The sequence below is a fragment of the Eurosta solidaginis genome, chromosome 2 (genome assembly GCF_040869045.1).
Source record: "Eurosta solidaginis isolate ZX-2024a chromosome 2, ASM4086904v1, whole genome shotgun sequence".
NCBI classification, from domain to species: domain Eukaryota; kingdom Metazoa; phylum Arthropoda; class Insecta; order Diptera; family Tephritidae; genus Eurosta; species Eurosta solidaginis.
The window spans coordinates 37,026,659-37,042,207 of NC_090320.1; the positions used below are offsets into that span (position 1 = coordinate 37,026,659).

Sequence of the window (15,549 nt, forward strand, 5' to 3'; positions counted from 1 at the left end):
ATATGTCACACCTTTTACGATCACCGTCAAGATCTTTTCTTGTGGCCCCGTTAAGTTTACAGCATGCTTAAGATGCTTCCACATTAGCTTGCTATCAGAACTATTGATATCAATATTATTCTCCATGTATTTAATCTTTTTAAATTTGATTAGTTTTTTGTAGTACTTCGCGACCATGCTATATTCGGTATTGTCACCCGTTGCTGTAGCTTGTGAGTGCAACCGGTATATTCATTTCAATTCTGTCAATTCTTGGTCATACAATTTATTTTTTAACTTTACCGTACTGTTTTTTTTTAAACGTTAGTACTCCCATACAATCTAGTAAACAAGTATTTATATAGTTGATCATGTCGTTGACATTCATGCTTCTTATTAAACTGAGATCGTAATTCCTCAGTAGAGTTGTCAAGTTATCGGCAGAGTAATTCTTCCAGGATGTTGTTCATTCAGTTTGTAGCTACTCGAAGAGTTAATATTTAAGTTTATATTGAAATCTCCAACTAGTAGGGAATTCGTACCTGATTCTAATACTTCTGATAAAATGCGCTGTACGTGATTTAAAAATTCACTGTCGCTAGAACTTGGGGAATGGTATAACACACCTATTTGCCACTTAATGTCCACTTGCTTTAATTTTACTATAGCACACCATATATTTCTATCAATTGATCGATTAAACCTGACTTTGTACTTGATTTCCTTTTTCAGTAATAAAACTACCCCTCCCGTATGTCTACTATGAGAGTCGCAGCGAATTTAACAAGAGATTCGCAATGCCACTTAGAATAATTTCATATATGTATATATCGGTAAAAAAAATCCCTTTGCGTTCTTCAGAAGAACAAGTGGAGTATTTCGAGTCAAAAGAGAGTACATTTATTTTGTTCGCATAATTTGTATTTATTTTTTTACGGCCCTAAGACCTACATACATATATACACTGTATACATACAAACATATATTATATGTACATATCATTCTACTTATAACTTATATTTGCATATATTTACCTAGTATTTTACATAATGCAACATAAAAAATTTAGCTCTCATATGAATTTTCTCAAAAATATGATGCATCAATTCTGCTCGTATTTTCATTAATAAATTGATTTTTAGAAAAAAATCTTGATATTTGTTATACTCGGCGTGCTTTGCACACTTAACTTTGATTGGATAAAGGTTGGCTGTACAGGTATAAAGGAATCGAGATATAGACTTCCATATATAACTTTTTGGAAAACACTAAAAACCTGATTATTAAGTAAATAGCACACCTAGAATGTTGAAATTTGACGTGTTGGCTGATATTGAGACCCTTGATAAAAATTTGATTTTTTTTAAATGGGCGTGGCACCGCCCACTTGCGATAAAATCAATTTACAAATATTATTAATCATAAATCAAAAATCGTTAAACGTATCGTAACAAAATTCGGCAGAGAGGTTGCCTTTACTATAAGAAATGCTTTAAAGAAAAATTAACGAAATCGGTTAAGGACCACGCCCACTTTTATATAAAAGATTTTTGAAAGGGTCATGGACGAATAAAATAAGCTATCAGACCAATTCTAAATATTCTCACGGAATTTCGTTCTCGCGGATTTTTTTATTCCCGCGGAAAAATTCCTCCAATTCTTTTTTCCTAGGTAGAAGAATAATTGGGGAATAGGAATTTCGAATTTTCGAAGTCAGCTGTTTTGTCACTTGAAATTTCGTTGCGCATTTCTTATTTTGTTTAAAAAATTGAAAAGTTTAATTATTGTTTCGAATTTGTTTGAAATTAAGAAATAAGGTATAAACAATGCACATTATTGCATTTCATGTGGTATTCACTGAAATGAGTAATGAATTGGTGCCACAGCAACATCAACAGAGGAGCATAAGAAGAAGACCGGCGGGATAACACAAATCCGCCGGAGTTGCCTGCATTCATTCTGCAAAGCAATTTTCTGGCGGCCAAGTCGAGTTGAGTTCGCCTTTCGCCATATGCCAAAATATATTTAAGCCTTCTTAAAAAATCCTTGCGCAATTTCTGGATGGCTGCATCAAATATGCGAAGAGCTTTTCCGTTGCTTATGAAATATTTTTCGACTTAAAATAAAGAATATTGTGGTTGTTGTTGTTGTTGTATTAACAGTGAGTATATTGTGGTAGAATGTAAATACATATTTTAGCACAAATTTGTACAAATTTCTTTCTTAAAATAACCAATTTCCTTTAACTATTTTGATGCATTCCCTTGAATTTAACTAGTGAAAAAACTCCTACGAAATGGCAGAGAAATCTCCCTCTTCCTCACATTCATAATACCTAATTTTCTCCCATAACCGGTTTCCACTTTTTCGAACATTGTTCAGAATAGGAGGAAAGGGAGAAGTGAAAAAACTGACAAGGAATTTTTATTAAGAATACGAGGAATGGGAGAAGGGAAAAAACTCGCACCGAATTTTCGTTTAGAATTGGGCTGTATATCTTTGCAAAAAAAGAGCTTTTATCAATGGTATTTCATTTCCCAAGTGGATTTATAACAATAAATAGGAAAACCTTCAAATTTAAAAAATGGGCGTGGCCCCGGCCCTTTTATGACTAAGAATTTTTCTGTTTCGGGAGCCATAACTCGAAGAAAAATTTTTCTTATAGCAGGAAATATTTCTAGAAAAAACGGACGAGATCGGTCAAAGACCACGCCTACTTTTATGTAAAAGATTTTTAAAAGGATCGTAGACGAAAATAATCTTAGCAAAAAAGAGCTTTGTATCCAAATTGTTGTGTGCTAGGATGAATTGCCTAATAAATACAAATACAAATCAATAGAATTTTACTTTCTAAATTGAATTATAACATTAAATTGGAAAACACTGTAATTTTTGAAAATGGGTGTGGCACCGCCCCTTTTATGACTAAGCAATTTTCTATGTCTCGAAGAAAAATTAACGGATCGTAATGAAATTGTGTGCACATGTTTACCTTATAGCAGAAAGTATTTCTAGTAAAAATGGACGGGATTGGTTAAAGACCACGGCAACCTAGATATAAAACAAGTTTAAAAGGGTCGTAGACTAGAATAATAAGCTATAACTTAGCAAAAAATAGTTTTGAATCAATGATATTTCACTTATCAAGTTTTACTGTAAGAAGAAATGGGGAGAAATTTTTCTTTTAAACGGGTGGTGCCACGTGGTATGTAGAAAAGTAATTTATCTGAAATGAAATGTGCAATTGAAGCTCACGCTGAGTATATAATGTTGGGTTACACCCGAACTTATACACCTTTACTTGTTTTCTATTATTTTTATTTGTAAATAACTGCATCCGCTTGATGTGAGACCGCAGGTTCAACTTCTTAACATCTTGTTACGTAGCCGTTTTGTTTGGACATCAATGGTTTAAAGTTTGTGCCGGTCCGTGCACTTAACAAAAACAAAAGAGAAGCAATATAACACAAACATGTTTTTTAAAAACTAACTAATTATACTTACACAGCTTTTAATGTATCTAATTTAGGTATATATGTAAATGTTTTTGCTCCAGAAGCCTCTTGTTCAGCCAACTCTTTCGGGTGAATAGTCTTTTTGTGTAAACGACAACTCGAGCCGTTGGTAAATTTGTTACCACAAAAATCACACGAATATGGCTTTAGACCGGTATGTGAAATAAGATGATATTTAAGTCCTCTTCCTCGTTTGAAAGCACGTCCGCATACGTCACATATATGTTTCTTCGTATCGGAATGTACCAGCATATGACTATTGTACGTAGCTTTACTACTAAGTTGCATACCACAATGGGGACAGATGTAATTATCTCCATGTATTTGTAAGTGTCTCTGAAATACCTAGTACGTTATATTAAATGTTAAGTTTTAGCTATTTTTATTTACTCTGTAAATGTCAAGTGTTTTTAATATTTTCCCACATTTTTTACATTCAAAGGTATATTCAGCATGCGTCCGCAAATGTAGCTTTAGTTTTTTTCTAGTGCGCAAATCCTTATCACAGACTTCACAAACAAATGATGTTGTTTTAACGATAGATAAGTTTTCCGACGATCGTCTAGTTTTCTTCTCGGGGTTATGTGCCTGTTTAATATGGTTGGAAAGGAAACCCTTTCTTTCGAATGTTTGTTCACATTGTGTACATCTCCATATTTTGCAATGTTGCTCTTTCATATGTTGCTTTAATTCTAATTCACTTTTAAATGTATTTGTACACAGTCGACAAAGTAATACTTCATGGTATTTTTTCATGTGCACGGTCAAGTTGCTACGGCGATCAAAATTCTTTAAGCAAATTATGCAGAAGTTTTCGTTTTCTTTGTTTTTAACAATATTTTTTGGCATTTTTAGTACGCTCGGTTTTGATAAGTTTTCATCACGCCAACTACAGTCAATATCGCTGCTGAATATATCTTCCGTCACAGCTGAAGAAGCCTCGTGAAAGTTCTTAACCTTAGCGCTGATGGGATGGAGAGATTGCATTTCACTGTCATCTCTTTGTGTTATTTCTACGCGCTTTTCAATTTTTGTTATCATATCACTGTTAGAAATACTTAGAGTTGGAGTCGAAATGGTGGTAACTTCTAGATCAGCAACATATATATTCTCAACTGGTAATTCTATACCACTTTGTGGCATTAATAGTTCATCTCTACATAAACCATAATTTTCGAGTAGCATTTGCCAATTAGTTGTTGATTTGTTAATAGAGTTTCGTAGATCATTGTACATTCGTTGGACTTTATTTACACGTTCGCTAAACTCAATTAGGGATAGCACTATGTCATGGCATTCATTGCAAATAACTTGTGGAAGTTTATCATCCTCATTTATCTGAAATTAATTTTGGAAAATATTTTATAAATGTACTGAATACTAATTAAACTCACATGAATCCGCAAAAACTCCAGTATACTATTTGCTAACTCTTTATCGCATTTTAAAGTATTATCATTTATAAACCTCTGGCTTTGTCCTACAATAACATTTATATACTTAGCGTCAGCTTTTGCACAGAGTCGACACCATTCTTTCCACTTTCCCCCTAAAATGTGTTCTATGCGTTCAGCTGAGCCTTCTGACATAGTAAAGCAGTAAAATGTTTGTATTCAACACTAGATTAAAATGAGAATGCCAGGATTTGTTTACGTCTCCTATTTATTTGTTTATAAGCATAACAGATAAAAATGAGCAAAAACTATCGATATTTTAGAAACGGCCATAGGAGTAATCATATTCGAAATAAAATAGAGATTTATTGGTTTAAACATAGTTCTAAATTAAATATCATTTTAAGTCTGTTATAGTCCACTTGAACAATATTTTATCTCTAAAAAAGTATTTCAAATTGAAAATGGCATGAGCCCGATTTTAATTTTTTAAAATAGGTTTTAAGTTGGTGGTCTGCTGTCAAAAGTTGCGAGAAATTAAACAATTTGCTATTTAAACGCGATGAACCTAAGTGGAAGTGAAAAATAGCTTCCCCGACAAGCAAATACACGTCAGAAGCTAAGAGCATCCTATACTGATTTTGGCATTAAATTTAGAAATAAATATTCAATGGAAGGAATTATTTACCATAGGCGTCGATTTTTAATACATGTCAAAAAATTTCGGGAGAGGTGTCAAATGACGCATTTTAATTTCGGAAGCAATAATCCGAAGGCGGCAAAGTAATACTTGCGGGAAGTTACACAGTTGATGAAAGTGGCAAAAAATCAAGTCGACTGACAACAACAAAGTAGGGGCACCAATTGCAATATACTGCCAAGTTAGTTAAAATTGAATTGGATATCACCAGGACAGAGGATCTTATTTTCCACAGATAAATTTCACGTTTGTTAATGTTTAGAAGCAGGTTGTAAGAATTAAGGCTTACAATAAACAATGAATTTGAAAATTTAAAGAGGAGCACAAATTACTTTAGCTTTCACACCAGGGTTGCCAACTTGAGTTCAATGATTTTGTAATGTAAAAGGGACTTCCACTTTGCAGGTCTATGTATTATTATTATTATCATTATTTATTAACAAATTAACTAAATTAACATGTTAACATTAAAGGAGCATTAGCTGCCAGGGCTATCAGCTCTTTGAGAAATATTATATGTAAAGTTTACTAAGTTGCTTTATATAAAAAAAGCTAGATGAAGATATATAATATATAAGTAAAAATAGTATATAGGTATATACATTAATTTAAAAATAAACTTTTAGATCACTCAAACTCGGGCTCTGATGTGTTTGATGAAGTCGTAGATAGAGGTAATATTCTCAATGGTTGCATTTTTTAGGAGTTCAGTCCAGTTTTTTTTGAGGTATTGGATTCTGACATCTATTAAAGCAGGGCAGTCTATGAATATGTGTTTAAATGACATGGTATCGCCGCAATGTGCGCAGACTGGCGCTGGTTGACCGGTAAGAAGATGTGTATGGGTGTCCACAGTATGGTCAAGGCGTAGGCGTGAAAAAAGTTTTGTGCGCGATTTCGAAATGCCGGTCGGGTATTTTGGAGTTGTAAATTATGTTTATGGCAGTGTAATGATGGTGCGTGTAGTCTTGCCATTCTCGTTTTATTTTGGCGTGTAGGTGTCGTTTAATTGTGGTGCGCATGTCTTTTCTTTCGCATGTGTCGTTTTTTGTTACTGGGGCTTTTGAAGCTAGTTTTGCTGCTCTGTCTGCCATTTCGTTTGCATGTATATTGATGTGGCCTGGTATCCAAAGTAGGCGTATTGTTGCATCTTTGTCGATGAGTGCATCTCTAATTCTGCTTATCGTCGTAGAGTCTGATAGAGGGTTTTGAACAGCTTGTAAGACAGACTTGCTGTCGGTGCATAAGAGGGTTTTATAGTTGTTTTCTGACGCCATAGATATTGCGCAGCTGATTGCGACTGCTTCTGCAGTGAAAACAGACGCGCAGTCCAGTAGGGTTTGCACCCTAAGGGGGTCACCATTTGTGTCTACTACTGCCAAACTCGTCGGTAGTTGGTCTAATTTTGAACCGTCTGTGAACCACAAGGTCCAGTTTTGTGCTTCGTAGTATTCTTTACGCTCTTGGAACATAGTGTGGAAAACTTCTGGTGTCGTACAACTTTTTTTAAATTTAGATAGAGAAAGGTCACATGATGTTTTTTTGATTTGCCATGTTGGGTTTTGTGCTTGATAGTTCTCCACTGGGTTTGGTAACTCCAGCTTTATGGCGATTTCAAGTCTATGATGCATGGTAGAAGTAAGTCTTTGATGTCCTTTCCCGCAGAGAATGTTTTTTATGTCACAATCGACAATCCCTATTCGGTTTCGGGTATATTAACTTAAACGGCTTTAACGGTTAGGGCCTCCTAACATTTAAGGTTTGCACCATTTCGGCCGTCACATCTGTCTTTATGCAAACAACTTTTCTTTACAACATTCTTACAAACTACATAAACTATTCGATATGACTGTTTTCTCTCGCCGCGTACGGACGTGTTTTTAATCGCTCTCACATTTTCACGTATTCTTATATTTTCTTTTACTTTAAATTGCCAAAATAGATGAATTTTGTGGAAAGTGTAATAAACAATTTTCCAGAACTGGTGACAATAGTCTAGTGCCGTGTAATGGGTTCTGCAAGAGGATTTTCCACAGAGCCTGTAGTGAGGTATATCGGACTATGAAGTAAAGCTAATCAAGGTTAACCCTCATTTGCTTTACTTGTGTGAAAAGTGTGTGAACATGCCGGACAAGCTATCTAATATTTTGAACGCTATTCTTGTGGCTCAAAAACAAGGTTTTGACATAATTTCTAATGCTGTGTCTAAAAAATTCGATGATTTAAAAAATCATATAATGGACTCTTTGAAGTCATCCAACAACAACTTAAATGTTGCTGAGTCATATGGTTGTCCGAATGTCAGAAATAGTGCGCTATTTATTTCTGCTCTCCCCATGGCATCCAATAACAACTTAATACAAAGCAACCTAATGGATTTTCCCGCTACCCCGCTTGGCACGGAGTTCTCTAATTCCCCTATCGATAATCTGAGAGCTAATGCTTCCTCACCTGCACCTACTACTACTCTTACATCTATACCTGCTGCCATTATTACTCAGCCGCAAACATCGAATATTCTCTCTACTTGTTCTACTATAAAGACAACTTCTACTTCGCCTGCATCTACATCTACAACTACATCTAAAAACGCCTCATCTTCTAAAGTCGTTCATTCGTCTAAAACAACATCTACATCTGAAAATACATCAACATCAATTAGTTCCAATTCTACATCTAAAACTAAATCTACTGCATCCACATCTAAATCAACTAAAGCTAACAATCATAAAAATAATTCAAATGTGCCTTCTGATAATTCCAATAAGTCTGATGCTCAAATGGTTGTCAACAATGTGACAAATACTAGTGCAGTGTCGCGCTCTGCTGGCACTGTATCGTATGCAGATGCTGCAGCGAGCGCAGTTAATGAAAATGTGCTATCTGGTGATGTTTCTGACAGACAACGAAAGAGTGCATCAAAAGAAATTACGCAAAAATCGCGTGTTGTTAGTGGTAGCAATGACAATGCTGAGTTAGATGTATTTGTGCGGTATAAATGGATTCATTTGTCCTCATTTAAGGCATCGGTCACTGAGGAGAGTATTGCTAAATACATCTCTGATCACTTTGGCATTGCTGCTTCTAATGATTTAAATAATTTTTTAAGAACGAAATTAAGTAAATTTTCTTTAAATAAGTATGTTATGTTCAATTAAAAGATTGTGAACTCAATTTTAAATTGACGGCTGATAAAAAACAGCGAATTTTTACAAAACGTTTGCTAATAACTTTTAAATAGAATTGAATGATAATTATCCGCCACCGCATTATGATCAAAATGCGTTTTCAGGTACTCCTTTGACAATTTTTTTTTTCCATTGTAACAGTTTTTGTTTTTTTTTTTTTATTTATTTAAAAATTGCCATTTTTTATACGTGGAGTCAAGTACGCTTGTATTGAACAGGGTGAACTTTTAAAATTTTTAAAAAATTCCTTCATAGCGCCAATGAATACCCTTTTTTCATGCGGATACTCTGTCCATGCTTATTTTAGCTCAAAACTGTGTTTAATATGTCTATGACGGACCAAAATTTTAAATCCCATTTTTAATTTAGGAAAGATTTTAACTAAAAAGTATTTTAGTCAGCGACTATGATTACGGGCCTATGTATCAATGAGCGCACCCTGGCAACATGTTTTGGAACTTGGGTGTTAGAAATTGGGAGCGGTATAAGTCTAGTTCAGCGGTCGACTACTTAAGGGCGAATTAATGGTGACTTATAACCATAAAGCCATAACCAGATAAATCAGCTGATCGAACCTACCTTATGGAAAGAATGTAATCGATTAATGGTGCCATACCATAACGCTAACGCCATAGCCAATCAATTGGTTTTTGGTTTCTCGCATTATCCATAACCTAAAAATATTTGAGTTGGAGAATTTAATAACTTTTTTTAGATTTTCTTCATTGTTTTGGATACGTTATGACTAAGATACTTATTTTTTGTGGAATATGTTTGTAATTTTTTGCGCTTTCATCATTTTTATGAAATTTTCACGATTTTTAGGTTAAGGTACCATTAATCGATCACATTGAGATGGTTATGGATATGGGTATGGTTACGACTATGGCGTTAGGGTTAAGGAAGTTTAATTTGGCTTTAATAAACGTCCAAAAATATCGTGAGAGATGTTACAACTTCCCGAATATCGATAAATTGCTTGCATTCCTATAATTTGGTATGAAAAAACATCGTAAATAACTTTGCAAAAATAAATTTGGTTTTTGGTGTTAAAATAAAAAAAGTTTGTCGCATACAAATATGGCAGAAGCCTATGCTGCTTGTTCAAGAACTATTTTAGGTGGAAAGTGGAAGAATTGGTGTCGTCTTTGTGCAAAAGCTAATACGCAGTACATAAATGTTATTGTTGGGCAGAATCAGGAGGAGTACATCAATGAAAATACTTTCAAAAGCGATCGCGATTTGACACATGATATCCTAGAGTTTTTTCGAATCCATGTAAGTTGAAACTTAGTTAAAAAATGACTTAAGGAGCTAGCCTTTTCGTTTTGCCGTCATACTTGGTCATACTATCATAGCTGAAACTAGGATAGTGGATCTGAAGTGGCGGCGTACAAAGTGAGAATTCAATAACAACTTTGTACCAAAATCAAATGAGCAACTGGTAAAGCTAGAGAGAATAGTGTCACGAGAGCGATACAAAAGTTTGATTATAAAACCAAACAAAAATAAGAAGCTCAACAATAACTAAAAATTTTCGTGTTATTTAGCTGATTTCCATTGTATAAATACTCCTAAAAATGACAGGTAATATTTTCTGAAAGCTTCTTCTTCAGCTTCCTACGCCATTATTTTGCTCTTAAAAATCTCTTTCCTTTTCGTCATCACTAATTGGCCGTTAACCGCCTAAGCGACTTTGACCGTTTCATAACCATCTCGGAAACGATTTGGTATGACGACATGAAACCTTGTAGACCATACCGCCCCACCCTCTAAATCCATGAGAAAATTGGGGTCGTTGTTGTTGTAGCAGTCGTCATATCCTCGGCAGTTAAAGAAACAGGATACGCCACGAGTAGGTGAGGTCGAGCTAACACCTTAATGGTGCTGTGGTACCGGAGCGTACCGGATCTGTATCCGGCAAAGGACCATTACATCGATAACACTCCACAAAGCCTTCGGGGAGCAACCTTATCGCTACAACAACAACAACAGTAGGCGAGGTTGACAATTGGTTGGAGAAGCTATATATTGCGCTGGCAACCTCTTGAAAGGGTTGCGCTACACAACCCCTTGAATCAATTTGGTATTTTAGTTGCCTCATACGACAGGTATACCTACCGCGGGTATATTGTAAGCTCCCAACCTAGCCCGCTCGGGTAGTATCTAGGAGTAATAATATATAGTAAGTTTTAGTGGAAGCACCATGTGAAAGAGAGAGTGACGAAAGTATTCGCAGCACTGTGTGTATACAAGAGGATGCCAGGATGCCTATCACCTAAACTCTCTCATCGGGTATTTACGGAATTTGTCAAACCCATACTTTACTATGGGGCACTTGTTTGGTGGACAGCCACACAAAAAAGTACATATACCAAAAACTTGAGGGGGTATGCAGAGTATCAATGATAACCAGATAATTTACCCGATACCCTTTTAATGCAGGCTTCATATTTAAGGGACGTTCTTTTGCAACTTTTTATTTCGTTTGGAGATCGCCCAAGTGATAACTTTACGAAAATTGCTTTAAAAGGCTAAAAAATTCAACAAACTCAGTTTTTAAATTTGAAAACAACGATACGTCTTTTTCGAATTTTTTTTTAGTATGCACCAATCTGTGAACTTTACTTACTATGGCTTTTAAAATACTATCCTAGCCATTTATGGTTCGAGCTTTATTTGTTGTTGTGTTATTTGACTGTGCGCCATTAGACCACTACAGATAGAGGTAATATTAGACACCAAAACCGCCAACTTGTTTCAGGAGCATACATATCTCACGTTTTATAGTAAACCGATGTTATGTAAAATTTAAATTTTTTGAGATATTACGATTTTATCTCTAAACGCAATTTCGAAGAAATCAAATGTTACCGGGCTAATTTAGAACCAGTGCACTATGATTTATGTAACATATTAGGTAATCGTTAAAATAGTTGTGTAATAATAAATAAATTCGCAAAAATATATTTTAGACCAAGATATCACATTTTTAGGAACTAAAGGCTACCATTTGTAATACATTAAGAGCTTGTAAGGTCATAATAAGAAAAAACAGTACAGGATACAGATGTATACCTCCGAAGATATTTTAGGCCGAACTTCTCTTCACTATGCCGCCGCACCGAATAAAGTTATTTGCATTTCTTTCCCAGCTATTCGAATTCCTTTTATTCGAATAGCGTACCGCGCAAAACCAGTATCAGAGAAATACCTACCATATTAATCTAACATATATGTACAATTATGTACATTAGGGCGGATCAAATTGTATGGGGAAAAAAAAACTTCAGGTGCACATCCAGTTTCTGAATCTATGGGTCATACGGAGTAATATTTTCCATGGGACCATAGGTCTGAAATGAATTTCGAGCCTCCCTAATTTTGTTAGAAAATTTTATATCCCAATCCGAATCCGAATTTGACATTTATTTTCAAGTATTTTATTTGAGAGAGCCGCGTTTTCCCAAAACTTTAAAATTTTGCGTTACATACATGTGTTTACAATGAAACGTGCGTTATTATAGTATCTAAGGACACAGTTTTTTAAAAATTTCAACACTATCTTTTATCAGATTAAAGAGGACGACAAGCTGCCACAAATTATTTGCAAAGAATGTCATGAGGTGGTGCTATCGCTAATCAAATTCAACGAGCGTGCAAAAAAAGTTCAACAAATGTACGATGATCTACAAAATTCGATTGGCAACTCAACAACAAACTTGCAAATGTTATTAGAAAAATATGGTATAAACAGAGATAACGAGAATTTGTTAACACAACAAAATGACGTTAATGAGCTAGGAGTTGAGGAAATCTTCGTTCCCGAGGCAGCACTAAAAGATGAGAAGAAAAATGATTTTTATGATCCTATTGGCGATGGGGACAGAGATATGGGCCATGATTCTTATTCGTCTAGATCTGAAGATGGATTCAGTACGGATAGCGAAAGTAGTTCCATGGATATAAGTTTGTCAAAATTGAAGGCTACAGAAAAGAAAAAAAATATTGGTAAAGATAAACAATATGAAAACTCCTGCCAAATTTGTACAGAGACATTCAAACGTCGTAGCAATTACACTTTACACATGAAAAAGAAACATGGAGTATTATTTTGTTTGCAGTGTACAAATTCATATAAAACCGAATCAGAAATGAAAGAGCATATGCAGGTACATAAAAAATTATGGGCGTGTCTGCATTGTGATAAAAAATTCGAGAGAAAAGGTTTGCGTTCTAAACACATGAAAGCGGAACATTATTTCAAGGAAAAAACCAATCAATCATTTGTCTGCGAAAACTGCGGTGAGCCATTGCGCACAAGGAAAAAACTAAAGAAGCACATGCTAACACACGAAGGTTATGTGCCAACGTGTAAGGAATGTGGAAAGACGTTCAAAAGCAATGATGGGCTAAGGGTAATAAATTTGTCACGTTCTTAAAAAAAAGTATTTAAGAGCCATATGCTCAATGTCCATATAACGCTAACCAGCAATTTGATAAAAATCTGTCATTTAACTGCTAGTCAGTGTTAGTCGGCTATGATGTAAACGTAAACAATGACCCCTTATATACTATGTATTTCAGAGACACGTACAAATACATGGCGATAAACATATTTGTAACGTTTGTGGTAAAGAACTTAGCAGTCGAGTTACGTACAATAGACATATGTTGGTACACTCCGACGCGCTGAAACATAAATGTGACGTATGTGGGCGTGGCTTTAAACGTGCTAGAGCGCTTAAAAATCATTTACTTGCACATACTGGCTTAAGACCTTATAAATGTGACTTTTGTGAAAAAACCTTTTCCACAGGTTCTAGTTGTCGTTTGCACAAGAAGACTATGCATCCGCATGAATTGGCTGAACTAGAGGCGTCTGGCGTAAAACAATATACACAAAATATACCAAATCTAGAACAATTAAAAGCTGTGTAAGTATAATATTTGATGATTTATTTCAAATTATTTTTATATTTTGGTCCTTGTATTGTTTTTAAGGGCGCGCACTGGCACAAACTTTAGACCGTTGATGTCAAAACAAAACGGCTTTGTAAATCTTAACAAAACTACAATTGATGATGCTGCAATGTGATAATATCAAGATCACATCGTGTAAAATGATCAATAAAAATTGATATTATAATGATAGCACTATTTCCTTTTATTTTTTATACTTTGTCTTATTTAATATTGTAACGAATTCTGGAATTACTGATTATTTATGCGCTTCTGCTAACGTTCGAATCGCTAAACTGTTGAATAAATCACTCAAATATTCAGTATTGCAAACTGGTATTTATTTAGAATACTTTGGGTGTAGTTGTTGTTGTTGTAGCAGTGCTTCGCCCCACCTAACACCTGCGACCGATCACAAATTGTCGTACCCCAGCGGGTTAGGGGATCAGAATATACCCGCGGTAGGTATGTCTGTCGTAAGAGGCGACTAAAATACCAGATTCAAGGGGCTGTGTAGCGCAACCTTTCAGGTTGTCAGCGCAATATATAGCTTCTTCAAACCCAATTGTCAACCTCACCTATCCGCGGCGAATCCTGTTTCACTAACAGACGAGGCTCTGGCGACCCCAAGCTCCTCATGGAACTTGGGGGTAGGGAGGGAGGGAATGGCCTGAAGGTTTAATGTGGCCACATAAATCGTTCCCGAAATGGTCGGGCTAGCACCTTAATGGTGCTATGGTACCGGAGCGTACCGGATTTGTATCCGGCAAAGGACCATCACATCGATAACACTCCCCAAAGCCTTCGGGGAGCGACCTTATCGCTACAACAACAACAAATTGTCATCAATATCCTCTAACGGGAGTCCAAGGAAACTTGCTGTTTCTACAGGGGTGGACCATAATGAAAGGGGTGTTAGAGGCGTTGGTTCCACATTACAATTAAAGAGATGGTTGGTGTCATGTGGGGACACATTGCAAGCGTGGCATACATTTTGTATGTCGAGGTTGATTCTGGATAGGTAAGACTTTAACCTGTTAAAGTATCCAGAACGAAGTTGAGCTAGTATGACTCGCGTTTCCCTGGTGAGTATGCGTTCCTCTTCCGCAAGTTTTGGGTACTGTTCTTTGAGTACTGGATTCACCGGGCTATTCCCGGCATAAAGGTCCGACGCCCGTTTGTGGAGTTGACCAAGGAACTGCTTGTGTTTTTTGGCTTCATACGGCTGAGTCCTCAGGTGCCGTATTTCCTCATAATGCTTATGGAGATGACTCCTTAAGCCCCTGGGCGGTGTTGGCTCATCAATCCGATGGCTGTTGGGATGCCAAGGTTTCTGGGTATTCAGCAGGAACTGTTTGCTATTTCTCTCTGTTGTTGTTGTTGTTGTTGTAGCGATTAGTTACTCCCCGAAGGCTTTGGGGAGTGTTATCGATGTGATGGTCCTTTGTCGGATACAGGTCCGATACGCTCCGGTAACACAGCACCATTAAGGTGCTGGCCCGACCATCTCGGGAACGATTTATATGGCCACATTAAACCTTCAGGCCATCCCTCCCTCCCCACCCCCAAGTTCCATGAGGAGCTTGGGGTCGCCAGAGCCTCGTCTGTTAGTGAAACGGGATTCGCCGCTCGAAGGTGAGGTTGACAATTGGGTTGGAGAAGCTATATATTGCGCTACACAACCCCTTGAATCTCTCCTGATGGGGAGTATTCTAGCCTTATTATGTAGATGATGTTCTGGGGACATAAGAAGACAACCCGTGGCGGTTCTGAGGGCAGTATTTTGGCAGGCCTGTAGCTTCCTCCAGTGA

General features: G+C 36.2%; 3 protein-coding genes across 3 annotated transcripts in view; 2 read left to right on the plus strand and 1 right to left on the minus strand.

The window, feature by feature from the left end:
- Positions 1 to 15,549, plus strand: part of LOC137239558 (zinc finger protein OZF-like) — a 197,454-nt gene that overhangs the window by 17,776 nt on the left and 164,129 nt on the right. The gene's annotated exons all lie outside the window — the stretch shown is intronic.
- LOC137241490 (zinc finger protein 721-like) overlaps positions 879 to 15,549 on the minus strand; it is a 105,764-nt gene continuing 91,093 nt past the window's right edge. The window contains exons 6-10 of the mRNA XM_067769095.1: positions 8,395 to 8,558; positions 4,889 to 5,107; positions 3,885 to 4,832; positions 3,484 to 3,839; positions 879 to 3,414 (exon numbers count right to left, since the gene is read on the minus strand). Of these exons, the coding sequence (XP_067625196.1) occupies positions 3,348 to 3,414; positions 3,484 to 3,839; positions 3,885 to 4,832; positions 4,889 to 5,107; positions 8,395 to 8,558 (1,754 nt within the window). The 3' untranslated portion in view covers positions 879 to 3,347. The remainder of the gene's footprint in view (positions 3,415 to 3,483; positions 3,840 to 3,884; positions 4,833 to 4,888; positions 5,108 to 8,394; positions 8,559 to 15,549) is intronic.
- Positions 9,715 to 13,888, plus strand: LOC137239559 (zinc finger protein weckle-like). Its single transcript, XM_067764990.1, has 4 exons — positions 9,715 to 10,054; positions 12,352 to 13,194; positions 13,364 to 13,713; positions 13,781 to 13,888. Exons 1-4 carry the CDS (start codon positions 9,857 to 9,859, stop codon positions 13,872 to 13,874), a joined length of 1,485 nt encoding a protein of 494 aa, XP_067621091.1. The 5' UTR covers positions 9,715 to 9,856; the 3' UTR covers positions 13,875 to 13,888.